At 28.8% G+C, this 24753-nt stretch overlaps 1 protein-coding gene across 4 annotated transcripts in view; it reads left to right on the forward strand.

Annotated features, from left to right (window-relative positions):
• LOC123302075 (very low-density lipoprotein receptor-like) overlaps positions 1-24753 on the forward strand; it is a 79447-nt gene that overhangs the window by 19592 nt on the left and 35102 nt on the right. For all 4 annotated transcript variants that reach the window (XM_044884853.1, XM_044884855.1, XM_044884856.1 and 1 more), the window contains exon 3: positions 21890-22012. In XM_044884853.1, the coding sequence (XP_044740788.1) occupies positions 21890-22012 (123 nt within the window). The remainder of the gene's footprint in view (positions 1-21889; positions 22013-24753) is intronic.

Below are 24753 nucleotides of genomic sequence, written 5' to 3' on the forward strand. Positions count from 1 at the left end.
TAGAATACTACTTAAAAAAAAAAAAACTTTTTCATGCATTTCAAATTGAATCATTTAAATTGAATTAAAGTGTACCGTTATGGTCGTTTTTATGTTTCGATTATAAAACTTTTAAAATTGTATTTAAATAACTCATCCATACACATTCAGGTTTAATAGTTACTTGTAAATATTTAATATTTTATTCGAATTCAAACTATGTTGTAATATTTATATCATTTACTTCGATTGTACCATGCAATTTACTTACATTCGTGTATATATAGTTGCATAACTATTTAAAACTATTTCATATTAAAATATTTAACAATTGTAAAAAGTTAATTTATTGTTATATCTGTATAATTTAACCTCTATGGTATGCGGGCAAACTGAAAATCATGGAATATCTAAACCGAAGATTTTTTGCCTTCGATATCGATAAAATTCATTATATAAGATAATTTTGACCCAAAAATCTAATAATAACATTTATTTAATGATTGGATGCGTGACTTTTGAGATATAATTCAAAATTGGAAACAAAAAGCGATTTTCTCAGAAACTATGCATCCAATCGATACATAAACCCAATTTTTGTTCTTTTTGGCTCAAAATGAATTTATATACCGAGTTTTATCGAAATCGGAAACAAAAACTTTTTCCCGATTTTTTCTAAGGGGTACCCCTTAAGAAAAATGCAAAAAATCCTAAATTTTTTTTTGCATTCGATATTGATAAAATTCATTATAAAGGGTAATTTTGACCCAAAAAATCCAAAAATAGGGTTTATTTAATGATTAGATGTGTGGCTTTTGAGATATAATCAAAAATTGGACACAATGGGCGATTTTCTCAGAAACTATGCATCCAATCGATACAAAAACCCGATTTTTGTATTTTTTGGCTTAAAATTACCTTTTATACTGAGTTTTATCGAAATCGGAAACAAAAACTTTTTCCCGATTTATTCGATTTTTTCTAAGGGGTACCCCTTAAGAAAAATGCAAAAATCCAAACATTTTTTTTGAATTCGATTTCGTTAAAATTCATTATATAAGATAATTTTGACCCAAAAAATCCAAAAATCGAGTTTATTTAATGAATGGATGCGTGGCTTTTGAGATATAATCCAAAATTGGACACAAAAAGCGATTTTCTCAGAAACTATGCATCCAATCGATAAGTAAACCCGATTTTTGTATTTTTTGGCTCAAAATGAACTTATATACCGAGTTTTATCGAAATCGGAAACAAAAACTTTTTCCCGATTTTTTCGATTTTTTCTAAGGGGTACCCCTTAAGAAAAATGCAAAAAATCCAAAAATTTTTTTTGAATCCGATATCGATAAAATTCATTATATAAGATAATTTTGACCCAAAAAATCATAGAAAAAAAATTTTTCAAGGAATATCCAAACCGGAGCGGAATATGCAGTGAGATATCCCGAGAAATACTCATCTAATCAAAAATTTAGCTTTTAGAGAATTTAATGTCTACGAATTGCCACCAGGAGGTTATATATGGAGGTTATATTACGTACATATCGAATTCATTTTATTATGAAAATAGTTTATTCATAAACCCTTGAAAAACTTTTCTTTTAGAATGGATAATTTAATCGATAAGAAAATTTGTAACTATTTTCCAATGCAGTAAAATTTTATTTGTCATTGGAATGTCATTCGCTTTGATGAAAAATTACTTAGAATTTGTTTGCAATTTGTGAAATTCGAGGAATTTATCTTTTTTGTAAAAGAGAAAACCTATTTTTACTTGAAAAATTGAAAATAGTCTGGCCATTATAGTAGTCAACATCCTCATATATACGTGCACTATTTGTCACAATAATCATGTTACTGTACATAATACTTAGACGTCATGTGAATACATATACTCTATACACACACCCGCAGGCAATACATTGATTTTTGGTTTCGGTTAAAATTTTTGATAACTATAGATTAAGGTAGTTTTGATCATGCTGACCAAAAGTTCTTTTTTACTCAACCCTCAAAAACCCTTCCCTACCGATCTATGGCGCTTCAAAGGTAATTCCTACATGTTTCGATTAAAATTTTTTTAAACTATGGATTAAGTCATGTATTAACTATAGATTAAGATCATGCTGATCAAAAATTCTCCTGGATTAAACCCTCAAAAACCCTTCCCTTTGAGCTACGACCCTTCAAAAGTTATGCCTTATGCCAGAGAGTACATACTTATACATTAAGCAATGTGTATAAGAAGTTTACTATTTTATGTCCATTTGAGGTCCCTTAAGGATGTATAAGCATGGTAGTGGGGGCACAAATTTAAAAATAGATATTTTCAATTTTGATGATAAATTTATATTATTACTTGACGATATAAGACGAAAAGTAAGAATAAAATTTTTCGATATCTGGCTTAATTTTCAAAATATCGAAAATTGAAAATTTTGTTTAATTATTTAGCTTTCGATATTTCGAAAACCAAGGCAGATATCGAAAAATTTTATTCGTATTTTTCGTCTACATTCATGAAGTTATAACAAAATTCATCATCACAGTTGAAAATAAGATAAAAATAATTTCAACCCTTAATCGACCCTGCTCTTACATCCCTTATATGGACGGTGACACTTGTTTTTTTCTTTTCTATGTCATTGCTAATATGTTTACTTTCTATTAAAAAGTTTTTTTTTAATTTGTTTTCATTCATTCCAAATGAAAATTATCAAAAACTTCCAAAATATGTCATTTTTTGAGATTCCTCCATAAGAGCCAATGTATTTTATATCGATTTTTAATGACTTTTTTCTTAAAAATTTGCACGGATACCTAAGCTGAAATTTTAACCACATATTCTTTGAGTAAAAGACTACCTACAAACAAATTTTGAGCCTTTAAATCAAACATTGTTGTCATGCTCATACATCCTTAACCAGGTTCCACTGTATTTATAATTCTAGATAATGTTTATATATTCAATAACTATGTAATCAATTTTATCTAATACGTAATAAAATATTTTTATTTAAATATTAAATATAATTTTTATTAAATTGTTTATACATTTAATATTGATAGTACGTCATTCTTGTTTATAACGCATTATAACTACGAATGCATTTTCTTTTTCTTTTGGAATTTAATACTTACATGTTTTCAAATTCTTGAATCTTATCAAAAACGATATCAATAACTGCTACGTTCATTTACACTTTAATCAAAATATATTATGTGTCGCGCAATTCTAATATATTTAAAAAAGTACTTCAAAATGTTGATTTTGCTAATAAAAAGCCACCAAAAATTTATTTCGGGTAAATACACACGCTTTCTTGCCAAAAACATAAATTAAATTTTAAACTTTTTAAACTGACAAAAACGCGAGTATCCAATTTGATGACGTAATATCGATATCATTATACGAATTAACACAAATAAGTTTGACAGATATATTCATAGACATCTGATTATAATAAATATAAATACTTATTATCTATGTATATGTTATATACCCAGCTGTCTACACTGAACTAACTGATTATCTATGGCACATACCGATATGACATCACAGCAAGGCTTTCCCGCGTTTTAGGTCACGTGATATACAGTTTAAAAATTACGATTTTTAATTTTATAAAAGAAAAATGATCTTTTCTGACTCGAAATCAGAATATTTAAGGATATTTTTACATAAATATTAACTTTTTTCAAATTTCATAATTTATTTTTCATTACCGAAAGTACCCTATTATGTAGAGCGCAATGGATAAAGAGCTGGCAGACTAAAACTGTTCCAAATACTGGCTGTTTCCGATTATCGAGGCTCGACTGTGCACTCTTGGATAGTATTTTTCGATCTATCAAGGGAATTATTTTAATTTACCAAATTTTGTGTGTAAAAACGAACTAAGAAGGTTTTTCTCTTAAAATTGATGTAGTCACGTCAAAAGTATAAAAAACTTTTAAAATAAGTACCACAAGTCGTATTTGTTGAACACGATACTTATGTGTTACGTGTAATGATGGTTGCATATACTAAAATAATAAATGTAACATTTTTGGGATAGTCCTTAGGGAATGTCCCTACGATATTCGAATAAAAACCAAGGCTGTGTTAAATTGTTAAATGCCTTGTTTTTTTTTTAATTTTTAACTATATTATTATCTGAAAATTACTACTTACGAAATTATCACCAAATTAACGCCTATTAACAAAATTTTTAATACATGTGAAAACAAACAATCGACTGAGTTAATTGTTGAAATGCCCTGTATAGAAAGTGTTGACTGTTAGTGCTTGTATTATTTTTAATAAATTAGAAAAGTTAAAAAACCAAAAAAATTAGGCTTCCTCTCTTCAACTTATGTTTGTGTACTGTTCAACACATACGTTAGAAAATTTGTATGTCCAAGTCACTGTGGGGTTTTCTTTCGCTAAGGGCTCAGATTCGACTTATAAACTAACAGCGGGCTGGAAAAATCATAATACTTAATACTTGCAATCGTGCTAGCGGCGTTGCTATTGCATGTGCATAACAATAACATATAGATAGACTCATACCTTCAAAATGAGTACCTTAAAGTAGACGTGGCCGAGTTATTTCAATTCGAAGTCACCTTTATAATTTTATTGTGTGTCATAAACTTGATTGTGTGTCTCTTTATCCAAGTCCACATTGATCATAGAGGAGGGAGCGAGATGGGTATACGATTCTTCTACCTATTTCAATTTCTCTAATAGTAATGAGATAGGTAGAAAAAAAAAGTTGTCTTACTCGTATTTTAGGTTGTCACTGTCTTACTCGTATTTTAAGTAAGGAGCCCGAGGTACTTCTGTAAGTCCCATTTGCCCATGCCTGCCTTAAAGTATCAAAATATTATTTATTGGCAACGGACGTTTCAAACCAAGCGCTGCACGTCGACCTTATGCAGTATCATTTTTGTTTACAATTTTAACGATATTTCCGGTTTTCTTGGTTGGAATTGTTTCGTAAAATTTTAAATAGTTTAGGAGCTATGGCCGTATAAACAATCAATTTGTTTCTAACAAATTTTCCCACACTCTGAGCGATGAGCAAGTTGAAAATTTAACGGGATTCAACGGGTCAAAATACGTCGAAATACACTCCTTGTTCGGTGAGATTTGTAAATGCATACGAAACCCACTCAGCGCCTACACTAGTCATTTCCGAGAACAATGAACGTTATATTTTTTCTGTTCCAAGCCATTCTAGTTGGCTGAAATTCCCCGAATTGAACATCGGTATATTTAAAAAGGGACTCTATACATAGTGCGGAGAAAAGTCATTTCTCGGAAAACTCTTTTATTTATTTTTAGTATGAAACCATAATAAAATAATTAAAATTGTAGATACCTTTTATTATTTTAGATTATAAATATTGTTTTAAAAATAATTTTATTATTTTATAATTTACTGACCCCCCCCCCCCCCCCGCCGCTTCTAAGTCGGATTACGTAATACTTGAACAACCCCATAGACTGTATATTTCATGATTATCATGACATAATTTTTTTTTTCAATTTTATCTGCACAGAAAACGATTAAAAAAATTTAATTTAAATGTAAAAATTTATTGATTTAGTATGATAATTGTCATAATTATATAACTTTGAAATTTGTTCAATATTATGCATATGTATAATGTAGTATAGATACATAGATACAGGGTCTGTCAGTACACCTAACAATTGAAATACAAAAATTCAAAATACTCACCAAAAAAGAATAAAAACTTCAAACTTCCAATCTTTTGGGTCAGTTTGACAGTTTCAATAGGCATTTCTTAGGTCCTATCTGAATTTATATAAAAATTTTCAACTCTATCTCAATTTCGAAGGGCTGTAGTTGTAAGAAAAGCGCTCAAACTAAACTGACTTTCTTGAAACATAACTTAGAACACGCTCGATCAAGTCACTTTTAAAGAAACAAGTGAAAACAAACAATTTACTGAGTTAATTGTTGAAATACCATGTATAGACAGTGTTGATTAGGCAATTGTTTGTCTTTCTACGTCGTGTATGTAAAGAAAGATAGCCACTCTTACACACAAAGTAATAAAAGTATCTTTCTTATCATTTATTCAGTGAATATGTAACGTATAAATTTAACGTATTTAATTTGCGCCTTCATGGTAATAAAGTAGTGTATCGTTACCATGGAAACACCTCCAATAAAACTCAGTGTAAATAAAATAATATTTAAAAAAATGTAGGTATTAATTTCATCATTAATTTTAAGTTGAACTTAATAATTTATTTTTCAGTTAAAAAAGACGTCCAACAATTATTAAATTTTAAGAGAAAAATTTTTTCTCAGAAAAAATTGTGTTTCCATAATTATAAAAAAATTTTTTAAATTAGTTTTATAATTAATTTTAAACTTTAAAACTGTTACTCTGCTGTGCTTGGGTTAGGGAGGGGGTTGGTCGGTTAGAGTGTATTTACTTACTTGGAAATATATATTCACTTTCATTAAAATACAACGAACAAACTTTCATTCTGCGAAACACATCCTTTAATTTCAAAGCATGTTTCCATACTTTTCATGCTTTTAATCTATCTAATTTTTCAAAATTAGATAAAAAAAGTTAGTTTTCCCCAAGAACTTCGGGAAAGTATGAAAAATAAAATCTAAAATTCTAGGAGACTAAGTATCAGAAAACCTTATTGCAATGATTTATCTAATTGCAAATTGGATATGACGGACTATTTCCGTTTTAATTTGAAAATAATTAAGGTGAGTTTTAGTTTATTGCACGGTATATAAACAAAATACATGCTTTGTAGTCAAGCAATGAATTATTTTTAGCTTTACAATACCACGCAACTACAAGCATATATAATATATTGTGTGTAAGTGATGCTTATAAATTTGGTAATATAGATATCGCACTTCAATCATCAAATACTCTAACTATAGTCGTCTCTGTTCATCAAATGATGGATCTTCGATGAACTCATAATTAAATTAAAATGTGGTTGTTATATCATCGGCAAAGCTATATTTTGATGGTATTATTATAAACTCCAAGATTGTCTAAATATTTTAGATACTTTTTTATCACACTCACTAGATTTTTTGATATTGAAATATCCAATTAAAAAAGATGACCTATATGATTCATCATTTTTCCAGTCAACTTTGAACGATTAAATAAAAATTAAAAAGCCCGATGACCTAGGAATTTTTTGTAATTTTTGGAAATTTTATTAATCAAAAAATGTATTTGTATATGAAATTCCTAGTACTATCCAATCCTTGCATATCTCCTTAATTTGTTTTTATTTGTAATCATTGGATTTTAATGTTAAGAAAGACTCTATCTAGTGATAGAAAAAAGAACTATTGTAAGAACGCCAAATAAAGCACAGCACATTAAAATGTATAATAAAGCATATATCTCATCTCTCTTTAATCATTGAAATAATCAGCTGATTGTAACGAGAATGGTTTACATTTTGACACTCGTGGCGCTGACATCTTAGCGTTAAAATCCAATAGAATGAATATGCATTAACAGCATACCATGTAACTTTATTATAGTTAGAATTTTAATCACCAGACATCATGACCACATGGTCAGTTGTTAATAATTTGTCATTTAAGTAAACGTAGTCATAACTTTGTCCTGATTCATCCTGTACTAGTTATGCATATATATAGTTGCTTTATTAAAAATTATACACTACGGTGACCTCAATAAATAGAGAAACATTATAATTTGAGTGCATTTCTAAATAATTATAATATAGCAGATACTTTTTGCAGAAAAAATTGTCAATGCAAGCCTCAAACTTTAATTTCATATCAAGGATTGTTCATTGTTTTTCATTTGGAAAGTAAGGCGTGTATATCATCGCGCAGCGTACGTTCAGCCAAGAATATGCAGTGATAGATTTAGGTTTAGGCCCGGGCCGAGGGCGGCAAAATTTTCGGAAAATCAATGTTTTAAAAGAGAACCAATTGTATTCAATAATTCAATGATTGAACTTACTTTTAATTGGCCGCAATGTTAATTTTATAATAGATCAATTGGCTATTATCAATGTTATTTTATATCGAAAAATACTATGGATTATTAAAAAAAAAAAGAATAATGAATTGATAAATTTTGAGAACACATTTATGTCCCTCAATGTTTGTTAATTTTTGTATATTTTTAGTGAAATTAATCGCATTATACGAAGTACAGCACTCTGAAACAATTTTTATTTGGTATATGTCTCCATAAATTTACCTAATTAGTCCACTTCCGGTTGTCTGTCTGTCTGGCTCTCTGTCTGTAAACACGATATCTCAAAAAAGAAAAGAGATATCAAGCTGAAATTTTTATAGCATGCTCAGGACGTTAAAAGTGAGTTTGAGTTCTTAAATGTCTATACTCAACGCTCAACATTTATAAAATTAAAATTAAAACGTATATCCACGATTTTCTTGGAGGCATCATTTATAAGTTAACCGCCAACGCCCTTGAATTGCATAAAAATAATTAATTATGAAATTTGATAACATAAATTTTGTTTCGGACACTTTGTAATTGATTTGTTTAGTCTGAGACTTAATGAACTTTTTATTTTTAATTTAAATTATCAACAGACTTACAATTTTGATAACTTTTTTTTAAAATTATCTAGAAGCTTTAATTTCACTTGAATATTTGTTAACGAGTTAAATCCTATTTTTATTTAGAAACAAGTGACAAAAAAAAAAACAATTGACTGAGTTAATTGTTGAAATACCATGCATAGACAGTGTTGATTACTCTATCGCATTACACAGACATATATATCACACATACATAACTGATATTCCTTACAATAGGTACATACTATACAATTTACAGTGATGTTTACGAAAAAAGTTTCAAACAAAAGTTGTTAATTTTTTTACAAGGAACATTTTTTACATTTAAACTTTTGCTCTATCTCTAATGGTTTACAAGTTGAGTCCTACAGACACAAGACTCAATTGACCTATGTTGCTCATTTACGAGCTCGAACTTATCGTGTTCACAGACGGACGGACGGACAACCGGAAATGGACTAATTAGGTGATTTTATGAACATCTATACTAAAATTTTGTACCTAGCATCAATATTTTTAAGCGTTACAAACTTGGGATAATTTGATATATATACAATTTTTCTTTAGTCTTAAATTAAAAATTTTAATAAATAATACTTTTTAAGGGACAATCTTTTATTGTACTAAAAAGTAGAAAATAATTTTATCTATGAGTCACTGACTATTTGTAAAAGCTTGAAGCTTCTAATATCAAGAATGAGTCGTAAAATGATTAGGCATGTAGAGTACACGAGGCGTTGCGATTCATTCTTGATATCAAGCGCCTCAAGCTTTTACAAAAAAGTCAGGTATGAGTGACTCACGGCTAAAATTATTTTCTACTTTTTAGTACAATAAAAGCTTGTCACTTAAAAAGTATTTTTTATTAAAATTTTTTTTTAAATCGATCAATTATTATTTGATTAAAATCATGATTAGAAATTTGCAAGAATTTATAGACATTGTTGTCTTACAGGTATGAAGTTATTTTTTCATCATCATTCAGAGTAAGAGTACCTATGTCATGTAATGTGTATGTACAATGTACATATGTGCAATTAAAAAGAATATATTTTAGCTCCTCAGTGGATGTTGAATTGTTATATAGCTGTCGGGTATTTTATTGTAGACATACAGAATATCAAATTGACGAATGATGCAATGGTTGAGACTGTAACAGTGAGATTTCCTAAAGTACCATTCACATGAGCAATTAACTTATATTTTATGCTGACGCGGTTTTGATACGATTTCAGTAATATAAATTTAGTTATTATTAAGGGACAAGATTATATTGTGAAAACAAACAATTGACTGAGTTAATTGTTGAAATACCATGTATAGACAGTTTTGATTTCTTTATCACATAACACATACAAACATGTGACACATACATAACTGATAATCAAGTAAAGTACATATTATAAAATTTCCGCCTAATTGGCGCCCTCACGGGTAAACAGTGATGTTTACGAAAAAATGTTTCAAACAAAAGTTGTTTAATTTTTGATAAGGAACATTTTTTACATTTAAACTTTTGTTCTATCTCTAACGGTTTACAAGATGGGTCCTACGGACCCAAGACCCAATTGACCTATGATGCTCATTTACGAACTTGACCTCACTTTTTACGTCCTGAGTACGCTGTAAAAATTCAGCTCGATATCTTTTTTCGTTTTTGAGTTATCGTGTCCACAGACGGACGGACGGACAACCGGAAATGGACTAATTAGGTGGTTCTATGAACACCTATAGATTCTATGAACACCTTGCATATTACATATATGCATGGTATAAAAATTTTATAGTGTAAACGGGTCTTTATAAAATAAAGCATCGCTGGCTTTTATAAAAAAAAGTATATGTACCTTTAGTTGTAATTAGTGAAACGAAGAGAAGAACAATTTTTTACACGGATGAATCTATAAAATTCTATTTCAAAAATTTATTTTTGAAAACTATTCAGATCTGTTCACTGCCTAACAAAATCACCAGTGCCTCTTACAAGAAAAACGCCCATCGGATCTCAAGACGAGGAAACTGATTTCCAGGAACTGACTTATCAGCAATTTTTAGTCATATTTTCAATGAAAATGTAGACTTATCCACATTATCGAAAGTCAATGGGGAGGAATAGGAGAATAGGAGAATTGAGAACGTTTTTATGGTTTTGCGCATCTGTACAACCCCTGTAATTGGGCTAGGGAGGGCTAGTAAATGACGGCAATTTTGGTCAAGCAAAGCAGACGAGTTATCGGCTAGTTTTACAATATAAACGAACACCTAAATCAATGAAATCAGTCACTTAATTTATTACAAGCAGAATGTATTACCGTTAGTAGACTTACATCAATCCCTTGGAGTTAAACTCCCAAACAATACAAAAGTTTCTTCCTAGCCCTATACAAATCTTTCAATCCGAAACGTACCAGTTTCCGATTAATCATATTTATGTGGTAAGCTGATTTTCTCATCTCTTCCACCAATTTTAATATACATACGTCTTTTAAGTGTTGGATAGTGTACTGTGTTCGTCAGGTTATTGTCAGTTTCAAACAATAGATGATTTGTTTATTATACGTACTATGTAGTAAAATTTATATATGGTAAGCCGAAATAACCCGAAGATATACGATATACGTTGGTTGAGTAGCTTTGTAATCATTCTGTATCGATGAGTAACAACTAAATTGTGTACTGTGTTCGTCAGGTTATTGTCAATTTTAAACAATAGATGCTTTGCCGAGAATTCACAAATATTCGATTACTAGATTTTTACTCCTCATATTTTTTTTTCATACCGGGCGCCTTATATTAAAATCGATTTTTTAAGGAGTAAATTCCAAAAAATCGTTTTTAAAGTAACAAGCTTTAATTGTAGTAACATGTAAAAAATATCTTTTCCTAAGAGTTACTCATAAGAAAATTTATTTTCTACTTTTTAGAACAATAAAAGCTTGTCCCTAAAAAAGTATTTATTTTTTTATTGTTATTGTATAGAGTATTGATTATTATCAAATGACTAGTAAGATCAATGAGAGCTGTCTATACAATGATTGATAAGTTTGAATGCATGTTATAAGATGTATAGTAAGTCAATAGTATGTCACTGGAGTAGAACTCTGTGAAACAGATCCCAATACGATTGATCTGTTGAACCTGAATTAGATTTAAATAACGGATTCACGCGACATGCAGTTAGTCTTATTCAACTAAAGGATCTGTAAACATTTCAAAATTTTTTGAATCCTGATATTTTAATATTTTGATTTTTTTTAAATAATATTTATTCTTTTGTCTTATGATCTTTTCAAAACTGTCACAGTTTTGAAAAAAACATTTTTTTGAAACTATGCAGTTTTCTAAAATTTTCATTTTTGTATTTATTTATAAATGTAGTGGTTACGAATATACGTCACATAGTGAATTTGATTTTTCCCATAATTCGGGTAAGTTAGAAATTTTTATTTTTTCATATTTTTTTATAAAATTGTACATCAGATGAAAATTTTAAGTATTAAATTCTTTTATTATTTTTTTTTTAAATTGAACCTTTTTTAATTTAAAAAAGAAAATTCTTTTAACAATTTTCATTAAAAATGGTTAAAATTTTTGAAAATATACCTAATTTTCATTTTGTTAGATTTGATTTCATAAATTTTTTTTTTTATTTGAAAAATAAAACGGCTGCTTTAAGTTTTATAATTAACTTCTCTGAAATCATGAAAATAGATAAAAATCTCTATAAAAATTATTATATTATGATTTTTATACAAAGAAAATTTTTTCGAAACATGAAATGGCAATCTGAAACAGAAATATCGCAAAGCGTAAAAATTATGAAATAATTTTGTGATTTTAAGCAAACTTTATTTTCAGTTTTATTAATATTTATAACAAATTTTTTAGCCAATTTAAATAGTTTGAAAATTTATTTGAAAGTTTTTAAATACAAATTTGAAAATGTGTCTGAATTACATAAAATTTCCAAAGTAAAGAAAATTTTTTTTCAAATAATAAAGAAAAAAAAATTTTAGCTTTACTCCAAAGACAGAAAATCGAATTTAAATAAGTACTTTAAATTTGGAAATTAATAAATAAACTTGCAACAGCTTTCACTGTTAGTTAATTAATTACATGTTGGTTCTAAAAAATATACGGTATTTTTTTTTTGGAGCTTCTCTTTGGAAAATTTGTGTAATTAATTATTAAAAATTGGATATTTAACATTTTGTTAGTGGAAAATTTCATGTAAAATCCACAATTTCCATTAAATTTAAACACAAATTCACTTGGAAAGAATATTCTTGTATTTTTGAAAAAAGAAAAAACATTCTTTCGGTAAAACAAAATTTATTTCCAAGAAAAGTTCTTCGAATAAGATATTTTTGTCTTTTTGAAGAAAATTTTCGCCTAACTTTTTAAATGCAAAAAGTACACTTGAAGATTTCAAAATATTCTGATTTAAATACAGTCAAACCTGGATAAGCGAGAGTTCAAGGGAGCACAATCTCATTCTCGCTTACAGAGGTTTCTCACTAACCCGAGTTTCTCGCTAATGCAGGTACATGGGTAACGTTTCTCTCTTATAGACGTAGGCAGCAAGTCACAGCAAGTACGAATGTAGTAAATATGTAGCTATAGTTCCTCCTAAATAATATAAATAAATAAAGCTCGACTGTCGCTTATAGAGGTAAAGATAAGTAGCAGTCTCACTTACGGAGGTCCATGAGGGAAAAACGACTCTCTCTTACAGACGTTTCTGTATCTCGCTAATAGAGGTTTTGGGAGCTTAAAATGACGGGTCCTGGATATTACTCTCACTTATAGAGTTTTCTCATTTACCCAGGTTTGACTGTAATTGAAAATTTGTTAACATATTTTATTTTAGAAATAGAAAAATTCAGAACTTATCTTAATTTACGCTGTCCATAATTATTTCTGAATAAATTATATTTTAGAATTTTATTCGAAATTTTTTCGAACGATTTTCCACAAGTTATTATAAGTTTATTGAAAATAAATAAAAATAATTATGAAGGGTACGTTTTTATATACCAAATTGTACTTTAATACAAATATATGTCCTAGTTTCACTCCATTTTCAGCAGCATATCATTTAATTAGAGATCTCGTAAATTGCGTGTCCTAAACAAACTATCGAAGGGAAAGTATTTAAATTTTCCGGTTTTTCTTGGTTCTTAAAACAATATATCTTTTTTATTACGCATTTTTTTTTAACTTTTTCTGTTTGTGCAAAATTATTTCAAATTTCTAAATGTACAAAATTGGGTCATTCTACGATAAGATTCTTACGTAAAATTTCACTGACCTCTCACCTCCTAAGCTTGCTAACGTAATACTTGAATGTTCCCCAATGCAATTTTTTAATTTCTTTAGAATTGTATTCCTGGTTATTCAACGGGTTTATTATCAAAAAATTAATAAATTGTTTATAGCGAACAGTTTCTATACCATGTATATATGAAATATATCAGAGTATATTAATTTTAGCTTCAAATTTGTGACGCTTAGAAATATTGATGCTACAAATAAAATTTTGGTATAGGTGTTCATAAAAATCACCTGATTACTCTATTTTCGTTCATCCACCCACCCGTAGAGGTATCGAGCAGAAGTTTTTATGTCCATAAGACCCAGCTTTTAAACCGTAAGAGAACAAAAATGTAAGCGTAGAAAATGTTCCTTAATTAAAAATAAACAACTTTTGTTTGAAACATTTTTTCGCAAACTTCTTTGTTTTCCCGTGAGGGTCCAAATTAAGACAAAACTTAAGTTTACATTTTCTCAAAAACAGCGCATAGTACAAAATTTTGAATATTTTCCAAATAAAAAATATTTTTGTATTTTTTAATCAGTTTTAAGCAAAAAAGTACTCTTGTCATTTCTTCTTTAGACGCTTAGTTTTCGAAATAAAAATTCTTGAAAAATGCAAGATAATAATAATAATAATAATAATGGGGTTTAACCTCCGGTTCTTTGACATATACGCCTATAACAGAGGCCAACCACATCATTATTTGTTAATCTTTATTTATTTAATTACAAATATATTTACAATTACATTTTGATGTGGGTGGAGTCGGTTACTTCGTCCTTATCCAAGCGACGACAATGTGATCAATTCTACCGCCCTCATTAATCATAATTTTTCATACTGCCGCTGCCTGGATTCGAACCCGCAACCTAAGTCTAAATGGACAAACAGTCTAATACACACGCCTTAGACCGCTCGGCCATTTAGGCTCTGAAAAATGTAAGATTCGATTTTAAGAAAAATTTGTTTTTTTTTTTTTTCAATCTCTGAGGGAATTCGCTTAGCTAACGCAGCTTCTGCGCTACGGATTTTTGTTTTTCGCAATGATGAATTTTTAAAACAAAACATTTATTTTATTATGACAATACAACAGTGGGTTATCTTTTGTAAATAAACATTTTATAAAAACAAAATTTTTTTGATAATTCAAAATATTTATTTTTTCCAATAGCCATGATTAACTATTTTTATGCAAATCATGTGAAGGGGTGCAAAGAGGCGACTACCAGACGATAATTTTTTTGTTTATTGAAAAACTTTTTTTATATAGTTACATTATTTGTTTTGAATAGCATTTTTTTTTTGTTGTGTTAAGCAATCAAATATGAGCGTAGTAATTATTTGTAATAACACAATAACATATTGATTTTAAGCAAAAAACAACTTTTAGTCAAGTTTGTAGTTTTAATAAATAATAGTATACAAATGGTTCAGTTGAATATCTGTACTAGTTTACAAAAGTAACTTAAAAAATATATATTTTCAATTTTGATGGTGAATTATGTTATAACTTGACGAAATAAGACGAAAAGTAAGAATAAATCGATATCTGAGGTAATTATCAAAATATCGAAAATTTTCTTTAATTTCCAGCTTTTTTGCGGGACAAAATCGTGAATTATTTCATTATAAAATTTTGATTTTTAAACAGTACTTATGGAAGAACTCAAAATAATGTTAATTGTACAAAAATTAATTGGTGAGAACTTCAAAAAAGTTTTCATCATGAAGAAAATTTATCACGCTTTCCAAAAAGAAAACATAAAAAAACTTTGGTTTTTGACGTTTAAACGTCAAAAATTAGTCAAATTGATGCATAAATTTTATCTCTTACGATATTTTGAAAGCATTAAAAAACATTTACGTGATACAAATATTATTTTTATTCATAACTTTTAAATTCAATGAATATAAATTAGTTGCTAACTTGACTAGTCATGTGACGGCCGAACTACTTTAACACTTGCACTGTTCACTTATCACTTACACTAATCACATTTGCTTGCATTTATCACTTAACAAATTTTATTACTCTCTACAGTAAAATATTTATTTGGAAACTGTAGAATTTTAACCAGCATGCTCTGTAAGTTCATGTGAAAATTGGAAATTCATAACCTATCTATCTCATCTAACAACCAGAATCTATCGTGGCCGTTCTTTATAGACTATGTATATATACCAGCCGTCGCCCGTGCCATTTTACTGAGCGGATATTGCAAACTATATCATACATGCATATATGAAATATATCAAGGTATACTAAGTTTAGTTCCAAGTTTGTTACACCTGAAAACATTGATTTTACGTCCGTCCGTTAACACGATAAAAACAAAAACGAAAAGAGATATCAAGCTGAAATTTTTATAGCGTGCTCAGGACGCAAAAAATGTTGAGAATGGAATGTTGAGTTCGTAAATAAGCAACATAGGCCATGGTCTTGGGTCCATAGAACCCATTGTTTAAACTATTAGAGATAGAACAAAATTAATTTAGCTTCCGGGGAGTTTCTTGGAAACTATGAAAGATAGAACGTTTGGTACCTAACCCCGTTTTCTAATATCCCGTTTAGTAACCATGCAAGAATCTATAAATTTTATTTCCCTAATGCAACTTTCACGATAACAATATTATTGCATTTAGAAAAACTATATCGGTGAAAATATGAATTGATAATTAGCTATATTTCATTTACTTAATGGAAATGAGAGAAAAAGTATAATTTCCGTTTTACAGATTTATCTCTATCTTGTTTTCTATTTCTAGGCTATATAAATACATTCAAGTATATATAATTGCCTATATTTTTATTTAATATAATGAATGTTTCCGTTTAAGAATAAGAACGACTAAACTTGTGAAGCAAGAAACTAATTGAAACAAGTGAAAACAAACAATTGACTGAGTTAATTGTTGAAATACCATGGTATTGCATGAATAGGCAGTGTTTATTAGGTAATTGTTTGTTTTCTTACATCATGTAAATAAAGAAAAGTAATAAGAGTGTCTTTCGTCTCACTCCCTTAGTGAACAAATTATATACTATAAACAAACACATACATATACAATACATTTATACTATATCTTATATTCACGGTCTAAAAATATACCGCTTAGGAATATTTTTTTTAATATTATGTAATTGGTTTTGTTAATTATGTAATTTGTATATCAGAGCTGTAATAAAATTGCCTATAAATAAAAAGAAAGTAAATTACTCATTATATATTTTATTTATCAAACACATTATATTATGATTTACGGGACAAGACACCCCCCTCCCCCCTTTTAGTATTGATATAATTGATTAAATGCGCTTAATTTTTTGTACACGGTAAGAAATTTTTTTGCGGATATCACAATGTCAGTATCGGTATAAACGCTTTACTGATTTGACCATTGAGGGAGTAGTATCATTAGTAATAGTTACAGCAGACGAGTCAATGCAGTATGGGTGTCAGACCAATACTGACTGGCGATAACCATAATACTTCTAGTGGATAGCTCTAACGTAGATACTATAGTATCTGTTTCTATACCATACCAGCATTGTAGTAAACGCCATACATTTCTTACCAGTGTATTGGCATAGCATTTTTTTAAATCTTTACCAAGGACAGAAAAAAGCATAAATAAAATATTTGAGGCGATAAATATCATTGATTATCGATTTTATCTTTCAAGTTAAAACGCCATAATTTGAAATCAAAAGATCATTACTAAAAAAATTCAGGAAATAGTATCAAGGTTTGTAAATCATGGATTATTTTTGTGAATTGATTTATTGATAAAAAGCCATGCGTTTTTTGATAACAATTTTTCAGACGAGGGCATGACGCATAATTTTTTAACAAAGAGTTTTAATGGTACCGTTTTATTTAATCAAACAAAAAAATTCGGTCAAGTGAGAATCATACTTATGTAATTAGGGGTCAGAACTGTATCAAAAAGTTCGTCTTATTCAAAGTCTCTGAGACTAAGATGAGATATTTTTATGATTCTAAAAAAACAATATCATCACAATAACACGTGTTTAATATTGTTTGTACAGTCTCAATGAAATACGTACATTCCAATACTGTTTTTCATTTTTAGAAAACGTCATTTTATCCATGTTTTCAGGAAAAACTGAAACATTTACTGCAAAATATGACTGTTCCTGACATCTATTGGCGAAAAAATTACATTATCTAAGTAATTTTGAAAAAAAAGTACATTATCTAAGGATGAATTCTTGTTGACTTCGAGTGGAGACATAGTTATTGAAATAAATACCACGATACTCGAAATAAAATCATTTTATTTCGAGTATCGTGGTATTTATTTCAATAACTAAGTACATTATCATTTAAGTATAAAAATTCGTGTCTTTACTTCATAAGGCTTTATTTTTCCATACAATTCCAATAATGGGAACACTCCTGGGAACAAATCTTAATAGGAACAAATCCTTTTTGAACGTCTTCAAATTTTTGTTTATCCCTACAGTTCCTCAAAATTAAGCTAGAAGCTAGAAAATCGGTATTTAGATTGGGTTGACATCCAGGAAGCGCTTTTTGGAGATGTAAACTAACCAGCCTTCCTTCCCCTTTTTTTTGAATAGAAATATCATGTAGTTTCGTGATTCTTGAGATTTTGTGTACTTCCATAACCTCTCCAAATTTAGCTGGACGGTTGAAAATTTCTATGATTGAAGAATTTTGAATAGCGTCAAGGGTGTGTTAGTTTTACAGCGCCTTCTTATCCTTTTCTAATCGAAAGAATCATGGTTTGAAATTTTTAATGCTTTGCGCCCTTTCAAAGCTTCTTCTTAGTAAAATATATCTAAAACTAATAATAAGGACTTACATTTCCCAAATTTCTTTAATGAACAATGCACTAAAAATTTTGATTAAACAAAATCACGGCTGAAGTGCTTAGGTACGGAATCTTAAAAGAAATAGTTCAAAATTGATTACACTGATGGTGTAACCTTATAGTAAAAACAGGTCAATATTATATTTATAAAAATTGTTCATAATTTATTGCCATAGTAACTCACGTAATCTTTTGAAAGAACGGTCTCGTTTGATATCAGTTGAAATTGAGTCGTAATTATCAAATTTGTAACTTAATTATCTCATATTATTATTAATATTATTCAAGAATCGCTTAATTGATATTGAAAGAAAATTAATTAATGAAATTAATAGAGTTTGGATTATTATGACAATGAGTTTAAAACTTGAGTAATTTTATTGGTTTAATGATGCATCTTCCTATACCTTTCAGCATTCCCCTTATGAGCATTTTATTTTTCAACTGGTATATGTGGTTGAAATTTTTACTATATCCTAAATAATTTCAACCAATCTAAAGTTTTGAAAAACATATTTTTTTTAAGTCCTTCAGAAATTGTAAGAATTTCTCTCATCACGAGAGTAAAGGTGTAAGCAAAAAAAAATTTACCCTCAGAAATTTTTGGACTTTCGTTAGTTTAATATAACTCGTACTCAGTGAATTAAAAACACTTGTGATAGAAATATGTAGAAATTCTGTTGGGTTTTGGACAAAAGTATAAAAGACACTTTCGACTTAAAATTGTTCAAAGAAAACACTCTTAAATTATGACCATCGAATCACGAAACACCCTGTATATAACCGAGTTTTATTTAAACCAAAATTTATGTTTTCATTCAATAAAAATTATATACTATATGTAAAATTACAGAATACACGATACTAATATATTCCCATGTCAATTTTGACAGACAGATGTCATTTACTGAAAGACAACCTTTTTTGTATCAATTTACAAATTAAAATTTCAACGAATGCTGTGTTGAGCTGAACAAGAAATAATGTATTAATTCGGACACTCGTCGAGATTGAGTATAGCTAAAACCGATGAGCAGATGAACCGATGAGATTTTCTGAAACTTTTTGAAAGGAGGTCAATTTGAGTATGTGATTTCATTAATTTTTCTAACGTTGCTAAGAATGACACATTGGACCGTCTGTATAGGTATACGGGTCATTAATGAAATACATTTACGTAAAGTAAGTTATACCTTCAACTAGAAAACTTACTCACCGTTTTTTTCATACTCATTCCCGATGCGAGCATACATTCTATGCAATAAAATCAAAACTATAGCATTTGTACCAGTGTCAATTGTTTTACACTTTACAGTCAATAATTTTTTGTATTTTTAATTAGTTGTAGGATTTCCTGTTAGAATAATTAAACAGAAATTAACATTTTTATTCTATGAATTCTTGAATTATTGAAATTTTTTCATGTTTGATTGAAAATTATCCGTTCACTAACCCAAAGAAATGTGAGGATTGTCGACAGACGTGAAAACTAAAAACTGTATTTTAAATTTTCCAACCGATTGTAATATTCAAATTTCATAATTTTGGAATTAAAATTATTAACATTTATCTAAAATCCTTTTTTACGCTGTTTTTAAGTCTTGAAAACGACTATTTATGTGTCTAGGTTTGTCTAAAAATGTACCGCTTAGAAAAAAACACACTAGACAAATAATTTCGAACGAAAAAATATCATAAGTTTAAATAATAAGTTTATTAGGCAAACGTTTAAACTGCGCGCGTTTGTTGTACATTATGAATTCCTTCCGCCCGGTCAAACAGTCAACGAGGAATATTATTTGAACGTTATACGTCATTTGCGTAATGCTATCCACCTAAAAAGGTCGGAATTGTGGAAAGACAATTCATGGTTTTTCGTCAAAAACTCAATCCGTATCGTTCCGCAACCACCGCATTCACCTGATCTGGCGCCGTGCGACTTCTGGTTGTTCAGCAAGCTCAAAAGACCGCTCCGAGGACACCGTTTACGATAGAAGAGATTCAAACCGCAGCGAAGACGGAACTGAAGGCAATCCCGGAAAGTGGCTACAACCAGTGTTTCGAAGATTGGAAAATCCGTTGGCATAAGTGCATTGCATCGAGAGGGGATTATTTTGAAGGGGATAAAATTGATTTGGAAAAATAGATAAATAATTTTCAAAATAAATACAATGTTACCTTATTTTTTGGGCACAGCGCTTAAATTCGGAGAATTTAAATTTTGGAACTTTTGGAACTTTTGGATCTTTTAGAAAACTCTCTTTGTGAAGTAATAATCTTTGCTATCACTAATTTCCATACCCATAAACCATTTAAAAACTAATGTATTTTTAATGACATAATAATCCATTCTCCACTAACATTTTAATTACTAATTGTTTATTGAACTTTTATCAGTATTTATTGAGGTTATGTCACTAAATAATTAATCGCAACAAATTTTAATGCGTTTTTGATATTACATTGAAGGGTCACTTATCAATCTCACACATTACACATATTTCATAAATAAATATGTTTATTTTTATTTTTTTTAAAATCATTGTAATTTTTTTTTTTCATTATGTAAATTTTTGTTTAAAAATAAATTTGACATTTAATTTCCGATTAATTTTTCTTTTGGTTTCATTAAAAATTTACACAGACATATATGTCACACATACATAACTGATATTCCTTACAATAGGTACATACTATACAATTTACGCCCTCACGGGTGAACAGTGATGTTTACGAAAAAAGTTTCAAACAAAAGTTGTTAATTTTTTTACAAGGAATATTTTTTACTTTTAACTTTTGTTCTATCTTTAACGGTTTACAAGATGGGTCTTACGGACCTAAGACCTTGACCTATGTTGCTCATTGACGAAATTGACTTCACTTTTTACGTCCTTGGCACACTGTAAAAATTTCAGCTTGATATCTTTTTTCGTTTTTGGGTTATCGTTTTGATGGACGGAAATGGACTAATTAAGTGATTTTATGTTAACTAGGCAATTTGTATGACGTAAATGTAATAAAATTCTCTAAAACTATCATAAAATCGTCAAGAACCAAAGTTTAAATTTTCTTTTTGAAAAGCTCCAGAAAGCAACAGTTTTTGTTCTCGAAATTAAATTATTTTCTTCTTTTTCAGAGGGGAAAACATGTGCATCAAACGAATTCCAATGTGGAAATGGACGATGTATACCAAGTCGATGGCAGTGCGACAGTGAAAAAGATTGTAGTGATGGGACCGATGAGGATCCCAAACAATGTCGTAAGTTTTAATAAAAGTGAATATTTAACGTATTTAGGGATACCATCAACAACCCAAATGACACAAAGAGGACATATAAAGCTAGACTGAAGTTTGAAATTAGTCGAGAGATGATTTTCTATCTAAAAATGAAAATCCGGTCGTCAAAAACAAAGTATCAGAATGGGTCATCCCAAGCGTTCAAGGGGTGGTGTATATTTCCTTGACAATTAATTCTTGATTCGGATTGGGAAAATTCTTCTTCCGCACAGACGTACAACCACAAGGCTATCAAACATGTCTTCTTGAAATATTTATATCTGTAGCCTAGTCAGGCCAGTAATTAGCCCCTTTCTTTGTAAATTTACCTAGGTTATTTTAATTTAATTGTAAAGCAGATTTATCGGAATAGAATCAGCCAAGGTCGTTTTGAAGATAGTTTAACGTGATTGTCATACTGATAAATGTTCTCTATTTCTCATTGTTCAAAAAATTTGAATAATGTACATCACCATTTTTGATTGCGATAATAAATTTGGCTTCGTAAATGAATAGTTGAAAGTACATTGTTTTTTGTACGACCTCTAAGCATTTAAAACAAGCAGGTACATGTAGATACAGTCGAAACTAGTTATAGCGCAAAGTACAAAATTTTGAATTTTTTCTAAATAAATATTTTTGTATTTATCAGTTCTCTTAGAAATAAAAATTCTTGAAAAATTAAAAATGCAATATTCAACTTTAAGAAAAATGTGTAATTTTTTCAATCTCTGAAGGAATTCGCTTAGCTAACGCAACTTAATGGATCCTGTGATTTTCCATTTATATTTCGATTGTTTAATAGCAAAGATAATGAGAATATTTTCCCAAATATATAAGTTTTTCCTTTCAATACTCGGCTAAAACAGGACAATGAAAGAAATCGCTCACATTTTGCTAAAACCTCATGGAATGTGTTTCTTAAGTGTCAAATATCATTAGTAAGGCATGAGCTAATGGTGCAAATGTTTCTATTTGTTAATAAACAATAAATTGTCAATTCAATGAAACGATTAATGTTAAAGTTCACTTAAAAAATTAGTAAACAGGCAACTTATATGACGTAAATGTTAAGTGATTGTCAAATAATCGAAATTATTATACATGTATAACGGATACGTAATTCAAGTTGCCTATTTATTAATTTTGTCACTCAACTTTAATATTGATCGTTTCATTGAATTAACAATTTATTGTTTATTAACAAATAGAAACATTTACGTCAGTAATTCATGCCTTACTAATGATATTTGACACTTAAGAAACACATTCCATGATGTTTTAGTGTAATACGAGCAGTTTCTGTCATTTTCCTTTATTTGTAACATCTTTGACTGTACATAACTATGAATTTTATCGACGATTGGCGATGTCGTTATAAACAATTTCGACTGTACTCGAACCAGAGAATTATAAAGATGGTATCCCAAATATAATAAAAAAATATTCAACAATAATATTTATTATACAAAAAATTCTAAAAATAGAAATAAGTTTATTTTTATCATAGAAGTGTTTTTAGTTGAAAACTGATAAAATATGTTATAATTGTGTTGACGTAATTATATAAAATTTTTTTGGCGTTGATTTTACATTATTTGTGTTTGTTGACATAGAAAAAAAAACAACACATTCTACTTAATTGACGTATCTTGAAATAATATTAATTTAGGTCAAAAATAGATTCTATTACGTTTTTTTTATTAATAATATGATGTGTTCATGAATTTTAATAGTCTAGGAGATGACAGTATATTTTTATGTGATACAGATTTCGAGGACATCTACTCTTATAAACCATGGGAACTACCTTTTGAACTTATTGAGTTTAATCGTTAATTATCGAGGGACCCCGGATACAATACTTTGAATTTAGATTTTCGGTTAAAATTTTTTTGAAAACTATAGTTTTGATCATGCTGACCAAAAGTTCTTATAGATTCAACCTTCAAAAACCGTTCCCTTCCGAGCTACGAACCTTCAAAGGTTATTCCTACATGAAAAATTGACTTTTGGTTTCGGTTAAAATCTTTTGAAAACTTTATTTTGATCATGCTAATCAAAAGTTTTTATGGGCTCAACCCTCAAAAATAATATTTAAACATATCATTCTTATTCGTTGCTACTACTTTAGGGTTAAATTCAAAATATATTTTGATACATGACATTCTTTTGTTTTTATTAGTATAAAATTTTAATTGTGAACAAATAGTATATAATTTTGGACTATTATAAATACTTTTTATTTTTGTTAAAAACTAATTTAACTTTTTAGAAACATCTCATTAATATACTTTTTGACATATTTGTTCATTTGTTTTAAGTCTCTCAAATCTATTTTTGCTCAATAGATGGCAGAAATGCTTTATTAGTCTACACCCAGATAGGAGAAGAAATATTAATTTTCAACGGTCTATCATTTCTAATGTGCCGAAAACGGCTGGATTACAAACCAGACAAATTTTTTTTTTACATAAAAATATTGCTCAGCTCCTAGACTATGAATCATTTTATTTACGACTGTCAGTTAATTTATTTATTTTAATTCTTTTGGAGGCGTGTTATTCTTTGGACCAATTAAAAAATAACGTCTGTCCGATTTTTCGACAATTTTAATGAAGGTCAGGGAATTAAATCTGATTTTTATGTTGTAAATAGAACTTGGCACAATGTAAGTCAGAACATCAACGCCTTTTTTAACCCAAAATAGAATTAATAGACCA

This window comes from Chrysoperla carnea, chromosome X, assembly GCF_905475395.1.
Source record: "Chrysoperla carnea chromosome X, inChrCarn1.1, whole genome shotgun sequence".
NCBI classification, from domain to species: Eukaryota; Metazoa; Arthropoda; class Insecta; order Neuroptera; family Chrysopidae; genus Chrysoperla; species Chrysoperla carnea.